This window comes from Maylandia zebra, linkage group LG5 (genome assembly GCF_041146795.1).
Source record: "Maylandia zebra isolate NMK-2024a linkage group LG5, Mzebra_GT3a, whole genome shotgun sequence".
In the NCBI taxonomy this organism is placed as follows: Eukaryota; Metazoa; Chordata; class Actinopteri; order Cichliformes; family Cichlidae; genus Maylandia; species Maylandia zebra.
Window position 1 is genome coordinate 38297246 of NC_135171.1, and position 16972 is coordinate 38314217.

General features: G+C 41.6%; 1 protein-coding gene across 2 annotated transcripts in view; it reads left to right on the top strand.

The window, feature by feature from the left end:
• Positions 1-15919, top strand: part of LOC101473210 (zinc finger E-box-binding homeobox 2) — a 28683-nt gene extending 12764 nt beyond the window's left edge. The window contains exons 2-8 of one of the 2 annotated variants that reach the window (XM_023155062.3): positions 7530-7814; positions 9159-9368; positions 10057-10253; positions 10467-10578; positions 10853-12372; positions 12801-12984; positions 13555-15919. In XM_023155062.3, coding sequence (XP_023010830.2) covers positions 7530-7814; positions 9159-9368; positions 10057-10253; positions 10467-10578; positions 10853-12372; positions 12801-12984; positions 13555-14195 — 3149 coding nt within the window. In that variant the 3' untranslated portion in view covers positions 14196-15919. The remainder of the gene's footprint in view (positions 1-7529; positions 7815-9158; positions 9369-10056; positions 10254-10466; positions 10579-10852; positions 12373-12800; positions 12985-13554) is intronic. The other variant, XM_004547690.4, reaches the window with a different exon arrangement.
• Positions 15920-16972: the final 1053 nt, after the last annotated feature.

The window sequence follows — 16972 nt, forward strand, 5'->3', positions numbered from 1 at the left end:
TTACCTCCTGCTCTGTTGTTCCTTCAGCATTCGTGAAAACACACAAAGTGACTAACCCAGAATGGCAAGGTGCCGCTGCGGTGTGTTTCGGGTTATGCGTGCATTGTCTATAACTAAGTTAAAGCAGCATTCTTTATAAAGCGGCGTTACCCATCTTAGAGGATAGAAATTGTTGTATTGAGACACTCAATGATTTATAACCCTTCTTCCTGAAACTTGTAAAGCTGTTAACTTTTAAGTTCTTGTTAAAGCAGCTGTCAACTCTGTGCTTAAAATCATATAAGATCATTATAGGTTACAAAAATATATCATGGAAGTCAACAGTTGACTCACCACAATCTAAGAATACATAGTTGGGTGGGACTGTACAAGTGGGGATGAGAGTGCCTGTCCCTCTTCACACTGTCTCTTGTAATGCACCTCCAAATTGAGTCACACTTTTCTCACCGCCTCGCCGGCGCAAGTGCACCTTTGCGGTGTGATTAGAATAGAAGTTATCTGGACGGCTTTCCTGTCACTGCTCATTCTGACTACTCCTCTTTCTTTTCGCCTTTGCGTTCTTGATGTCTGACTCTCTATCATGGCATCATCGTGCTGCAGCACCAAATCAGATGTGTTTTAACCTCTGTACACACAGTTAGGCTGCTATAGTCACCAGTCATTAATTCACACATTCTCCTCATTATTTAGAGCGTGCTGAAACTAAGCATAGATATCCGGGACGCATGACGAAGCGCGAAGGAGGCGATTAGACCGATCAGATGTAGAAAAGAGAAAGAAATGTGTTTTGGATTGACGACGAAAGCTATTGACAACAGCAGGCCATGAGGCCGACTACGTTACCGGCAAACTACAGTAATTTACAGTAAGCGTACAGTTCATTTTGCTCGCTTGCCCTGGCGTACACTATTTTTGCTTGTTTGCTGTTGGTTTAATCTCTAAGCTGTTTGAACTCGCATCAGAGCAGGTTTCCATTAAGCACATGTGGTCTGTTTGGCGCAGTGATGTGTTATGTTGATAAAGTATAACAGATCAGTAATACTGATATCAATTGATTTTCAAATGCCTTGGCCTTCTCAAAGCAGCCATGAGAGCTGCGTACAGCTCGACAATGTGTGTTACAGTAGGCGTTTTTGGGGGCTGTACTTTGATTTGCCGAGCGTCCTCTGAAATTGAACCGAGAGCTCATATGTGAATAATGAAACTAACACCAGCGCAGTCACACTAAAAGCATAACTTGTTGACAAATCAACTTTGTTAGTATCACTAAATGGCTCAGTGCCTTTGAAGCTATAAAAATGCCAAAAGCGGTTCTATTTTTGTGTCACAAGGGCCCTAATTGAACCGGATCATTAAAAACCACGCTGAACAAAGGCAAAATAGTTTCAATACAGCATCTTTGTTGTCAATTTAAAGGTCGATGCTTGGTGTGCAAAATCGCAACGCTGTTCTGTTTTCTCGTCGCCTTGATCGGCTTTAAGGAAATTAGCTCTTAAGCTCATTGTTGTGTCTTTCAAAGGCAGATGTTGACCCTCGGCTGCAAATGCTGTGGTGGTGTTTCCTTTTTTCTTATTCTGAGAGGGTGGTGTCTCTTAATAAGTGGGACATCTAAAGCACAGAGCTGTGACTGTGCTGCTGTGGCATTGCATGGACTTCCACTTTTCTATCTCAGACTGCAGTTCAGATACTCTTTTAAGGTTTGCGCATACACACACACAAGCACACACACACACATTTATTGCTGCATTTGATGGTATTGCAGTTTTCTGACACAGTGAGCTGGTCTTGTTCCCCGTTTTGCCCGCAGCTTATGTTTGTAACTTAGTTTATGTGTGTCTGCAGAGGGAATTTCCCTCTGTAACGTGTTTTCACAGTTCAGCATCAGTTGGAGGATTTGTGTCAGGGACAGTTTGACACTGTTGCTTTCTGTCTCTTTCTCTCAATTTTCTTATCAACTCCTCACTCTTCTTTTCTTATTCTCTTATCTCTTCCTTTCAGAACAACCTCTTCTTTCTCTCTGTCTTGCCGTTAGTATAGTTTACGCTCTGCGCAGTAATCTTTCTCCTGCACTGGTGTCTGTGCAAGGCAAGTTGTCACCCCATTTCTCTAACACGCACCACAACGCTGTGTACCAAACACACTGCAAGAATGCAAAATCACATACTGCACCACACATCACATTTAAGCATCTCTTCCTCCACACTAATATGACCTTTACAATCCCTATCAGTGTGTCACACTTTCAGTCTTGTTCTCGCCAGAAGCCATTTGCAGACTTTTTTTTCCTGTGTGTATGTGTGTGTGTGTGCGTGCGCGTGCTTGTGTGGCTCGCTGCCAACCAGCAAAGATACGACTGCAATCAAGTTAAATTAAAAGTTGACTGTTAAACACAGACTTTCATATCAATGTGTTTGTGGTTATTTTCTCCATCATTAGACAAGAATGTTTGCACTTCCTTTTCACTGGCCACAGAAATGCAGTAAAAGTGCAGCAAAACATTACATTACCACCATTCCTACTGGTTAACATGCAATTTGGAGCATTTAATCTTCAATTTGCTGTCAGCCCTCATTATATTATCTGTAAAACATGTGGAAAATTTGAAATTAAGAGTTGCATACTAACATGAGAAAACTTCTCAGATGACAATTCACTTGAGCTCGCCTTTAAACTTGCATATTATTGCTATCCAGCATCTTAACAATCTGCAATATGGAAACATTGATTTCTCTTTTGCCAGCCATGAAATTTACTATCATAACAGAGGCATAAGACATGTCTGGCACATTGGGATCAGCATGGGTTTTTTTTCCACTCAGTGTTGTGAAGGTAAGTAACTAAAGCAGGCCAGGGTGCCACAATCAGTAGTCGCCCTTGCCCTGAGAATCATAGAGAGAATGTGAATTGCTGCTTAGATGAAGATCAGGTGGGAGGTGTTTGTTCTTGGTTGCGGTCCTCCCCTGACTCATTGTGCGAATGTCAGACAGCAGGTATGAATAGGAGAGCTGCCACAGTGAAATTTTTTTTAAAGCGCATATTAGATTTTTGCGATGTATTCTTAAACAGAGGTGATAGCTATCGACACCAGCGTGCTGTGCAGATGAACATGGACCTACCTCGCCTCTGAACTGCTCTCATAGGTACTGTAAAATGGCAATACAGACATCTTCCTGCTCTTGTTTCTCGTTTAGCATGTGGGCGTCCGTGACCCTCATGTGGTAATTTATTGAGTTCAAAATAGCAAGTGTTGTGTTTTCTTTTGACACCTGTGAACTCATCGCAAATTTACAATGATTGGAGAAGCATTATTTCACACACTGACCAAATCAATTTTTTAAAATAATACACAGAGTATATTTAGATATGTGTGTATATATATATATTTAGTTAGTGTGTGTTACAGAAATGGCGGAGAGCTACGCTTTTAATTTTGTGTGTTCAGCTGTGTGAATGTTGATTCTGACAGTTTTACCACCTACATGTTGTACAGTAATGTACTGAAATGCATCAGATGTCATTTTAATGTGAGATTGGCACCACGGGACTGTGTCATGACTCATGTTACATTTACATGTGTTGTGTCAAATCATCATTTTTTTCTGATTATTGTAAAAATGTTTCCTTGATTTGTGATTTAGTATGAATCTTTCAAAAGTAATAAAGTAAAATAAATTCAAAGTTTGCAGCCAAAAATTAAATAAATGGAGTATTTTTCAAGATCTAAATTGAGCTCTTTAAAATTAATTTCTGATATTGACTTTTATTTTATATTTTTAAAACAAATTTTAATACCAGGCTTGTCATGAGATATACACAGAATTTGATTTGTGAATATACCAAAAATGACAACACAACCTTTTTTCATACTCTGCGCATTTATATAAAATCCAGGCAAGAGCTTTTACACTCTTCAAAAGAAGTAACCATTTTCAGTTGGATGACAACCACCAACATGACTTAAATATTTCCCTAAAAGAAAGTTTTATTGAATTTTTGCTCCCACTGAGCAGTAAAAATCTACAGAATATCATTAACAATATTAAATCATTTTACTGTTTCTTTGAAGTATTAATTTTTAAATGTAGAAAATCAACATGGGAATGGGAACATTTGCATTGGGCGGTAAATTGGGCTTGGCCTTGTTTGTTGCCATTTAAAACCAGAAGAAACAAACAAGGTAATTTCAATTATTGCGTGTTTACCATTTAGCCACATAATTACTGAGCCAATACTAGATCACATGTGTGCGTCGTAAAATAAACTGCAGTTTAGCATGGTGTTGTACAGGAGATGCCCTCGGGCATATAAACAGTGCCGATTTAGGCCAGCACTGAGACTGTGTGCACTTCTCAGAGCTAACAGGATTTTTTTCTTTATGCCAGATTTTGTTGTTGTTGGAACTTTACTTTTGTAAAATCTTTGTTTGTGCTTATGAAGTGGTTCAGGCATTATCTCCCTTTTTCGTTGGGAACAACCAAATGATAAGTTTCACTTTTTAGGCTTAAGACGAATTTCAAGATGGACTGCACGTCGCGCGACAACCAGAACAGCAGTGTGTGTTCTGACTGGCGTGCCAGGATTTATAAAAAAAGACGTGTTTCTGGCAGTCAGGCCGCCAATCTTTCAGATGTTCTGTCACTGACATGCAGGGAAAGCAGCAGACAGATTAAAATAGCACTCCAGTGCGTGATCTGAACACTGTTGTTGTCAAACGATCAGAATCAGTCCCCTGAAGACTGAATGATCGACAATGTCAAGCATGATGCAGCACAGTCTGGATATGAGTCACATTCTTCCCACGCACACTAAAGTTCCTGCACCATGGCTGTGTACTATTTTCTGCTGTGCTGTGCTGTGTGTTTTCTCATTTTACAAGTTACACTTTCTTATGATGCTCACAGGCTACGTGCATCCATCACTCTTACACTCCTCTGTACCTAGTGTCTACTTAGCAGGCAATGCAGGCACTCTCACGCTCTTCAAATATCTCACTGTCCTGTTCCAACAAAAAAATATTTGAAGGATGCGGTTGCCATCCAAATAAATAAATCAACAGGCCAGATAATGAAAACCATCCAGCTCGGTGTGCTTTAATGACAGCACATGTAGACTCAGTGTCACTCACTGTTATGAGAGAGAAAATTAGAGCCAATTTGATGCTAATCCAGACCAGATTTTCCTCATTTTTGTCCCAGCGGTACGTCCTATCATCCCCGAGTCTCCTGCAGGCCCGATGGGCCGCCTTTAACCGCATCGCATATCTTCATAGGTGCCTGCTACGGTAAAGCACGTTTAATGACCGGTTTTGTTCCCCCCATAAAAGCAAGTCATTGCTTTCCACCTTTGTGGAGCAGCAATGCTTGAAGCATGCATTGGTTGACTCGCCTCAGATGAACCAGAATTTCGCTTGACTGCGCTCAGTGCCCTGGTGCAGTGAAGTTGGGGCAGATCACACAACCTGCTGATACAAACAGATACACATGTAGGTGTTCCACTTTGAGATTAGCCAGCATTAATCAAAGGAATATGTGTAAAGTATGCGTTAGGTGTTTGTGACTGTGGGCTGCCCCCTTCTGTAGTACTGAACCCCCTCATGTGCTTTCAGTATTACGGTGAGTGAGTGTGTGTGTGTGTTATCTGCGTGTGTTTGTTTCTTCTAGCTGTAAAGTTGATGAGTTAGGTTTTTCTAAAATGTCTCCCGTAGTCATTGTTTAGTCACTGGCTTGTGTCACTGCGAGCTGTGGGCTGTAGCTTGATGTGCAGATGAGTTGAAAGCAAAGCACTCATAAATTATTGTGTCCATCAGCCAGTGTGAGTGTTGTTGGAGCAGCTCAAACAAAAAATCTTTCAAGAGTGACTGAGCGTTGTTTTGACAGTTTAATGAATAAACTTTGTTGGTGATTCATGAAATTTAATGAGCTGTGAAACCTTATTTTCTTTCTGATCTTATTAACATAAGGCACTCCTATAATAATAAAGAGAAAAGTTAGAGCATGGCTGAAATGCTGAAAATCAGAATCCTTATTTTTAACCTCCTAGGACCTGCCGTCCACATATGTGGACATCACATTTTGGGTTATTTAGACCAAAATACTCAATTTTGCTCTACATGCGCCTGATATCCACTTACAAGGACATTATACTGCTACTGTTCTATCAAAATTTTAAATGAATATCCTCATATGTGGCTCTTATTTTTCTTAAAAACAAAAGTAAGGTAAAAAAAAAAATCTGGTAATTCTTTGTTTTTACATTCATCGGGCCCCAATGTGCCCAAATATCAAAGAGAAATTAAAAATGCATGTCGTGGAAGAGTTCGGGTCTTAGGAGGTTAAAGATGGAGCCCTCTGTGTGCCGGCACGGCCTTCGCGCACCCTTCGACAACGGTTTGGCTTTGTCGTACAGGGTCGTTACTCGGTTGTGATTAGATATTGCTAATCAGAGAGGAAAAAACAGAGCGTCCTCAAAAAAGCCTTGGAAATAAGAGCCTACATATGAAATCCAAGGCATGTGTTTGTGATTGTCATTTATTGTCTTTGCCATGGGAAAAAGTAATGCGCCTTTCCATTCTGGGCACATAGGGCATATTTTTAAATTACGATATGTTATGTGTCTTTTTTTCTGACTGCTCCATTACATTCCTGCTGCATAGTCACACAACGCACCATCAAGTGATTGAAAAATGAATTTAGACATAAAATAACCACAAAAAAGTAATTTTATATTGAAATAGTTCCCAATGACAGAAAGATGGAATAATTAAATAAACTCATTCAAAATGCTATGTTTGATCGTGGCCTTAATTTAATACATTTGTATATTATATGTCTTTTCTAAGGGTACGGTAACACGTCTTTTTTTCATTTATTTTCAAAATGAAAGCCACACTTTGTTCTCAGTTGCGTCAGACTCAAACTATCTTTTTTGGAGACTGACCAGAAATTACTTATATTGATCATAAACCGCACATCGAACCACAAAAAGCCAAACGAAGCGTCTCATAACGAGAAACAACTGAACGACTTAAAAAGGACAAGAGTGTCATTCATCTTACTTTCCGAGAAACAATGCAAACAAACAAACAACCGGCAAAACTACAATAAATAACAACAGCATTTTGTGTTTGCCCCCCTTTGGACTGTTAAAATTTGCAAAACATTTTTGAATTTTTGCTTGTGTTTCTCTTCCCTGTTTGGTTTCAGTTCCTCACATATTTTTATTTAATCGCGGAGCATTGTCTCTGGTCTTCATTAGTAATAATCTGTAGCTCACCCCGCTGAATGCCATCTGAAATGATAAGAAACACATGTTGCTGCATTTTGAGTGATGGTTAAAAAAATTCCGTTTATTGATTTGGACGGCACAAAAATAGTAAGTGGTGTCTCAATAAATATACGTGCGCAGAGTATTTCTGGTTAAACTGAAATTTCAGCGCGCCATTTCAGAATTAATGAGCACACTGATGGTTTGCCGCATTGAAAAATGAAGTCCTGTGTCCAAACTGAGAGTTTTGTCTCATCTTTTTGCAGTTGATGCCGACCAAGTGAGTTTACTGGGATCTGAGGGGGAGGATGAGGTGGGTTTGTGGAGCTTGGAGCCCCAGGACTGCCAGGAGAGCCTGGATAAGACGAGCCTGACGCCCAGCGAGGGGACAGAGGAGCCCGGCAGCCCTGCTCAGTCCACCCGGCTGCACAGCCTCAGCCCCGGCAGCAGGAACTGCTGGGGCCAGGTGGAGTCAGAGACCAAGGCCACAGAGGACGCATCCTTCATGTCCACTGAAAGGGAGGGAGACCAGGACCCGCTGAGGATGTACTGTAAGTTATAAGCTTACATAATAGCTGCACCTCATTTGCCATTCTAAATTAATTCCATATTTTCTGAGCTTTAAAATATTGCTGCTTGTGCTTCCACAGAATTAAGCCCAGGCTAACACAGCAAATCAGTTATGCTTGCAAAATGTACATATACTGTATATGTATGAAACAACTGAAGCTGCTGCTGCTGCTGCTGCTGCTGCTGGGGTGTTTAACACTACTGTATGTGTAAACAAGTTTGTGTGTTTTTCTGATGCAACACCACCAGTCTCATGATGCTTCTCAGAGCCCTCTAGATACACCTTCATATCAGCTCCTCGTGAAACCATGCCTTCCCTACAAGCTGTTCCTTTTTTTCACTCTTCTCTTTGAAAAGGCAGCCTTCTGAAAGCATGACAAAAGAACTCATCCCACACAATGTCACAATATTTCCATGCATCAAAGAGGTGACGTTACGGTACTGAAATCAGAACTGCGCGACGTGAGGCTTTCCCTTTTATTTAGGAGAGATCAAAGGCTCACGCGGCTTGCCTACTAACAATCACTTAGCTCCCTCGCCTCGTGTGATTTGGCCTTGCCTGATGAAGGCGAAGCAGAGTTTTTACAACGCTCAACCGCACAGGCTCTTCCCTTCACCACATTAAAAAACAGCTCAAAATATGCCAACATCTGCAAACATTTGAAAAATCTTTCTCAAAGTCGCTTTTAAGCCGAGCTGATTGGCTGGAGTTGTGATAGGAGGCGCCGTCTCTTCTTCGCGTACATCTGTGGCTTTTTCTCTCTGCCTGTCACTCTGCTCAAGGGCACGAATCACAAAGAATTTTTAAATCTAGCTTCATATCTGGCCAAATAGTTCCCTAAATTCATTGTTTCATCTGTCAGTCTTCACATAAACAGTTTAGTCCCCTTAGATTCAGTTGCACAGTGAAAGTTGGCAACTGACGTTCAGTCTGCGCGCACATGCTGCTTCACTGACAACACACGCACACTCAGAGAGAAAGCACCGACACCGGCTTTTGGATAACCCAGGAACAGTAATGTATCAATATGTATCTTCAAAGGAATCACACGGGGGTCTTTTTGTTGTACACCGTCTTTTTTTTTTTTTTAATAAACAGCTGCCTCTTCTGGTGCTTTAAAAAAAATTTATTCTACTTTAGGTAATTAACTGAATGAAAAACAAACCTTGTACCGATGCTGGTGTTCTTCTGTTAAAATAGCCAATAAAGCAGAAACACATCTCAACAGATTAATCAAGTCGTAACCTTCAGTTAAAAATGCATGCGTATAAATTCATAGTTACTTATATTTTTCTATATCCAATGCTTATCACTTTCCCTGCAGGTAAGAGTTCAGACTCCCAGAATGCCTTGGAGGACCTGTCCCAGTATGAAATCCTGGCTCAGTTGAGGAAGGCCTCTACCTCAGCTAGTTTCTTAGATCACCTGAACCATAATGGCACGGCAGCTGTGTACCGCCCGAGCAGAGGGCACGATGACCTGCCTCCTGCTATCTGGTCGCCAGGTGCTCAGCACTGCTCACCTGAGGGACCAGGTAGGCCAAAGCGCCACAGCTGCAATCATACTCAACAAGAACCTAATCAATTATTAATTTATGCTAACTTTTTCCTCTCGAGGCTGCCGGTTACCACCACGCTTACAGCAAATCGCAGTGATAACATATATCAGATCATATATGCTAATGTAATTCTCAGAAACGAAAAAGCAAAGTAATGGCTTTTTATATATCTGCTAGTTTGAGGTTAAAGGTTAGCGAAGTGAGAGTGTAATTTACATAGTTCAGGTTAGGTCATTTGTACATGCACAGCTCTGTGTACTTGCTTTTGAATATGTAATAATAAATAAATATAACACTAAATCTCACAAACTTTTATTCTGTAGAAGTGGCAACTGTAGAGTATTTTAAAGCACGCATCTAAGCCCACTGTCTAATTGTCCTTATAAAAATTGTATTTTTGTTTTTATTTGTTCTTATTTTATTCAGATGATTATTATTTTTATTTATTTGGGTCACTTTGCTTGTACTAAGTAGAGTACGAGTGGTGGCTTATATGGCCTCCGATATACTGACAGCTGCTTTTCTATTTAAGATGCATCCTATGGAAGTTCAATCTTGAGAGTATATATATTGTGGCTTCTAAAATAGATGGGTATATTAAATGAAACTATATAAAACTTCAGCTGATCTATCAAAAGAAACAATGTCACCTTTTTCTTGTCAGCAGATGTAGGCAGGGCCCAGCAGGCCTGCCCATTTTGCAGCAGGGTATATCCTCGAGGAGCTTCTTTGAGGGACCATGTCAAGTACTGTCCAGACAGGGAGGGGGGGCACATGGTCTGCCCGCTCTGTGGATACACTGCTACCCTTAGGCTGGAGATGGAGCGGCACCTAGCACTTCACAACCCAGTGCAGGACAAAGTGAGCAGACACAAAAAGAAACTCAAAGCTAAATTTCTTTCAAAATCGCAACGACTTATTCAAAAATGATTTATTAACATTTATGTAGCGTTATAAGGTGATTATTTGCAACTGTGTATCCACAGAAGTGGCAACCTTACGTCTTCACATCCTAAAAAAAGCCGAGTATCTGTGCTGTAGTTTAAAACTGATTACAATGTTCTGTCGCCCTAGAGTGCCATGACATTGGACCAAGGCATGGAGACCAGGAAGTTCAAATGTCTGCAGTGTGGGAAAGCATTCAAGTACAAACACCACCTCAAAGAGCATCTCCGCATCCACAGCGGTGAGACAAAATAACATCAAAACAGTTGTACTCACCCATCAATTTGCTATTGTTTCCACTCTATCGCTAACCCTTACTTATTTTGCAAGTTATATGGTATAAAATTATACCCAAATTGATGTGTTGACAGGAAACGAGTATAATTCATCACAGGACAAGAGACTTGTGAAAAATGTGAAAAGATCACACCCACGCAGAAAGGTTTTTTTTTTTTCTTCAATTTGCTCTGTGGCATCCTGACTCTAATGCCTCCACTTTGTGTCTCATCTTGTAGGAGAGAAACCTTACGAGTGCTCCAACTGCAAAAAACGCTTCTCTCACTCTGGCTCCTACAGCTCCCATTTAAGCAGTAAAAAGTGCCTTAGTGGTGGCGGGCATGGAGGAGGAAACCCAGGAGGAGCCAGCGGGGTGTTTAATGGACACAGCCAAAGCTCCTACCCCCACTCATTTCCAACATCTCCCTCTGCTGGTGGGGGTAGAAGTAGTAATGAAAAGGGCTCGGTGCTAGTTTTGCAGAACCAAGATAATACCAGGCCTCTGGGTCAAGTACCGGTGGATCCCCTTCAGCTTTCACTGCAGGATCTCAATCAAAACACCGCAAGCTTGTCCAGTGCGTCAGACCTGGCGAGGATTTGGGACCCATCAGAGCTTTCTTTGAGGGCCAGTATGCTCAAAGGGACCAGTCTACTGCCTTATCTCCACTCCGGGGGGACCAAATTTGAGCATATGCTGCAGGAGATGTTTCAACGAGACGTAAAAAAAGATGAAGATCTTGTCAGAGAAGGAGGAGATGAAGAGGAAAGAAGAGCACATCAAAACGGAGGATCGCATGAGAGAAAGGTTTCACCTGACAGGAGAAGAGACACGCTATCGGTCGAACCAGAGAGGGGTGTTCTTGGGATAATGTGTCGTTGGTGCTCGCAGCATTTCTCCAGTGTGGCTGCACTTCTGCATCATGAGCGCCACCTCTGTCAGCTCAACAGAGAAGCAGCGGAGGTACCCGAGGGTTTTCGCAGTAAAGCCCCGTCATCACCGTCTATATTCTTTCCAAGATCTGTCCTCCAACCAGAAAACAGCAAATTAAGTGTAGTGACAAATGGTCTTTCTGGAAATAAGTCGCCATCGCAGAAGCACAACTGGCACGCCGTACCACAACACCTTTTGGTTGCAATGCACTCGCCCCCACAGCTCCACCATAACGCCCTGTCTTCGCGATTGCACTGGCCGAGCCAGGAAAAGGGCAGCCCAAGTGAGCTGACACACCGTTCCCCAGAGCTGTCATCACCTCGAGGCAGGAAACGAGCTCTGTCCTCGGGATTCACTTCTCCGGTTTGCCTTGACCTCACAAGTTGTTCTCCTGAACTGTCCTCACCCCAGAAAGAAACCAGCAACCCCTGGTCTGCACAGAACGAACCTCTGGACCTCTCCCTGCCCAAGCAGCTTTCTGACCAGAGCAGTAGGAACAAAACTGTTAATGGCAGCTCAGGCAGAGGAGAGAGGAGGGAGCTCGGGACCCAGCAGCTTGGTAGACCAAGTCCGACTTCACACCTCCCCCTGCATTCGCATCCGGTCTTCAGTGTGGCCGGAGCTCCTGTGTTTCCAGGTTCCTTGTACAATGGGTTTCCAATGTTCAGCCAGGCTGGTGTGGGGCTTTCAGGGCATGAAGGCATCACATCAATTCCATTCAACCAGACGGCCAACACCCCGGGGTTTCTCTCTCCTTTAGCCTACATGATGGAGGCAGATGCAGAGGCTACACTGAAAAAGATTTATCAGGAGAGACAAGGTTTAATGGTGAGCCCAGTGTTTGTGGGGTGTGTAACGTATACTTGTGGAAGATGTTATATAAATAACAAAAACGAAACATGAGCAATACTTAGATGATCTCATGTTATAAAACGCTGAATTGGCGGTCAGATCAGCAACAGTTGAGCAGATATTAAACTCCTACTACATTCATGAATCACACTACATATGTCTTTGAACTCAGGGTTTATTTTTGTGTCAAGCACACACCTGTAAAGTTTTTGACTCCATCTGGTATGATTGTTACACTATAGTGTACGCGAAGCATTTCCACAGAAAAACAGACACACAAACATCCGTCTCAAAAATGCCTTTGTGGTTGTGACTACCGCTGTATCTTGGGGAGATGAAAAAAATTACCAAGTGAACTTTCCCCAGTAGTACATATATGCATAACTGCTATCATTTTCCTGCAGGGCGAGGCATTGAACCGTGGTGCTCTGGACTATCTCTCACTCATCGACGAAGGGTTCGATGGAGAAGGAGGGCCGGGAAGAAAGAGACTGAAGAAGACAGACGAGGGGCTTTACGCTTGTGATATTTGTGAAAAAACTTTCCAAAAGAGCAGCTCATTGCTTCGCCACAAATATGAGCACACAGGTCTGTGACTCACGCATGGCCTGCTCTTGTTATGTGATATTTCCTGTAATATATACGTACCGCTTATTGGTGCTATCTCTTAAAAAAAAATTCAAAAAAATAGTCTGAAATTATTCAAAAGATGCTTATTAGCTTTCTGGCTGACGTTTAACACAACTCTCATGTCTTTAAGGTGCATATGGGGCTAAGGCCAACAGCTGTTGACATGATAGAAATGGTGCAGTGGCACAGCTAACATGACTGTCCAGAAACCTGCTAATACCTCTAAATTTCACAAATTGAAACGTTTGAATCTCAGGAAGAAGCATTGTGGTTTTTTTAGGGTTATGTGTCAGACTATTTCTCACAGGAAAGAAAAAACATAGCATGTAGAGCGATAAATCAGAAATTGTTACCTTTACACAGAGCCAGGCAAACAGTTTTCCTGTTTCCAGTCTTGATGCAAATGTACACAACTGCTTCTCTAGCTTTACATAGCTTTCTTAGTTCTTCATCACAAACGTCAACTGTTTTTTACACTTATGTCAGACACAAACTCAGTAATAGAAACGGTTTGTGTGTTCATTGCAGGCAAACGTCCTCACGAGTGTAAGATCTGCAACAAGGCCTTCAAGCATAAGCACCATCTGATTGAACACAGCCGACTGCACTCCGGAGAGAAACCCTACCAATGTGACAAGTGTGGCAAACGCTTCTCCCACTCTGGCTCTTACTCCCAGCACATGAACCACCGTTACGCATACTGCAGCAAAGACCAGGATCCAGACCAAGACCAAGATGACATGCCTCTCACACCGGGAGCGGGCAACAGTCTTGTGGGACGCCTCTCTGAAGACGCCCCTCTGTCACTGGATGAAACCCAAACTCCACACTCTTTTCTCAGTGATTCCAGTCTGGATGGAGCGCCGGATGCTCTCAAAGAGGAGGAGGAGGAGGAGGAAGAAGGGGAAGAAAGAGTTTGCGATGACCGTAAAGAAGAGGCAGATGTGAATTTGCCAGACCCAGCAGAGGAGCTGGGAGGTAACCCCATACAAGAATCACCTGCAGGTGAGAATGGAGTTCAGAGTGAGAGAAATAGATATGACATGCAAGATCATATTGACAATACAGAGAGCCAAACTTGGGACAGAGACACCGAGGACCGGAATGGAGACTTGGACAAATGTGAACTGAGTTTGGATTTAACAGAGTTACCCAGAATTAAAACTTAAGGTGACTTTAACCAGCCATTAAAACCCATTTACTATTAAGACTTGTTTTTTTTCTTACGTATGTAATAAAGACTGATTTTTGTTATTTACTTATCTTACAAAATGCACAGAACTGTCAAAGGATGTATGGCCTTATAGAGGACAAAGCCATCAATCAAATGTATGTGAGAATACGAGTTTCAAAGCGTTATCCTGTAAAATAGACTTGATGTATCTATAATATTTGCCTTTTTTCCTTTTTGTTGTCTTTCAGAACCTCTAAAAAAATGGGTTGACTAGTCTGAGGTCATGTCACATATCCAGATATGATGTTGTCTATTTTACATGCTTGCTGCTGCTGACTGTTGCACAACAAAAACAACAAAAAAAAAAGCATTTGTTTGTCCTTCTAAATCCAGGATTCAGCTGACTTTTTTTTGTACTTTATTTGTTTGCGTGTAGATTCACACCAATGAGTGGCCTTAGAAGCTTAAAGGAAGCAGGATGGAAAGACATCTGGTCTTAATTTAATGTGGCATCAAGGCCAGAAGTTAAAGGCTACAAGCAGATTTGCCACGATGTCTAGTTAGCATATTTATTCTCAAGTGCAAATAACTTTCAGTTTCTACTATCCTTTTATTTGATGCAAATCTTTACCTCTGTTTTAAGAATTAGCAACAACTGCAACATGTTTTCAGCTGAGATGCACATGCAGTTAGTCCTTTGTCCCAAAGCCGGCGATTGCTTGAGTATGTATAGTACAGGTTATATTGTAGGGCTCTTGACATTTATGCTGTGAAATTATAAGGTTTCAGGTTAACTATGCTGTTCTGTGGCTTTAACTAATCACCAAGAGTAAGAAGGGGGAAAAGGGGAAGGCAGAAGTGGGAGGTAGTTATTTATTTTTTAAAAAAACCAAAAGCATCGGACTGCACCTTTAAAAGTGTATACCTTGCTTGAGGACAGTCATTTCTACATTTCTGCATGAGAGGTTAAAGGGGGCAAAGATGAAGTCAGCCTTTGGGGTTTTTCCCAAGAGCAAGCAAATACAATTTGCACTGTCGCACTGTACATGTAATAATTACAAAGAGTGGCTTGATTTCCTTCAGTGCTGAAATGTCGGGCATTTCTCGTAAAAATTTTCATGTGCTTCAGCATGTTTTCACACCTTCTGAATAATAATAATGTGTCGCACTTTGTGGCTGTTTGTTGAGGTGTGGCAAGAGGGTCAAGACTCAGGACACATACATGAGCTTTTAACTTCCTCTTTCTGACTGCAGTGTAGTCAACGTGAAAAGTGCCTCAGATGTACTCTGACACTGTGAGTAATCCGACAAAGCCTTGCTACGATGAGATAAGACGGTGGTGCATGAGGTGTGACTAAGCTTGCAGCATTCATGCATACCTTGGGCCAAAGATGCTTTTTTTGGTCATAATACATTTGTGTGTGTGTGTGTGCATGTGTGTGTGTGTGTATATGTGGCACGCCAAGTGCCACCCCCCTCTTGTATAGTTCCTTACCTGATATTTTTGCTCCAAAAAGGTGAGCGAAAAAAAAAGTTTTACTTTCCCTCAGTGTCTGCACACTTTTTCATTATATCAAGTACTGTTTATTTTTTCCTAGCACTCATGCAATATTTGTATTATCTTTTATATATATATATTTTTTGCATGTTTGTGGATATTTGTAATAAAACTGTACAGACGTTTTTCAGCAGAACCTCTCATTTCCTTGATTTTTTGAATTAAACCTCACGATGTGGCCCCAAAATGGGCTGGTTTCTTTTTAGCAGTGTTGAAATCAGAAAGCACCTTAAAAGATTTTCTGGTCAACATCGCTATAAAAACGATCAAATGCCTCAACTTTTTGAATTTTCTGCTTAAGCACAAACATCTGCACAAGACCGTTTTGAAGCTCAGTTGTGGGGACCACTCAGTTTCCCATCACAGTAAACAGTTTCCATCAACACTCAAGATGTCAAGACTGTTTTGTTACACTGGCTTTTTTGTGGCTCTCTTTATTTGCATGATGATTCATCAGAGGTGCCTGCTTTGCGCTTGTGAACCTGTGTGTGTGGCTGGGGCAAACAGAGGTTGAGCAGTTCTGCTGATATTTGATACACTAAGCTTTAGGTTAACGGTAGTTTGGGTAAACAGTCAGCTAACCGTAACAATAACGAACCCTGCCAAGTGACGTGGGTTAGATACTTTTGGGTGCCATGCATCAGCGGCCTTCAGTAAACTGTTGCACTGCAGCACTGGCTGGCCCTGCTCTTTGACTTAGAGCAAAGTTGATACAAATTTTTACATTATAGTTTTTAAGAGGGCTATAACACCTCGGTTATGCAGCATCACTTGCGGGAAGGCCCAGTCATGGGTAACAGGTTGTCAGATTGAGTGCTGAGCATTTTTAAGTTTCAATTCCCAGTAACAGCTGAGTGACACACCGAACAGAGCTACAGATGTATTCCACTGGTGGGTGGATCTAACAATAAGATCAAGACATCTGTGTAAGCCATTATCTTCCTAATCTAGCATCTTTTCTTCCAACAGTAAGCTGAACCTAAAATTTACAAGAGTGAGAATGAAGATAAAACTGAAAGAAGAGAATTCAAACCTGAGCCTTAGCTCCACACTTCATTTCAGTCCGTTTAGAGACGCGCTGATTAGTGGATTCAGAAGGTTCCAGCTAATTCAAATGTTGATTGTGAAAAATAAATGATTTTTGATCAATGCAGAGAAGCACAAATCAATTCTAATTAATAAATGCCACACAGAATGCCAGCAGGAAAAAAATC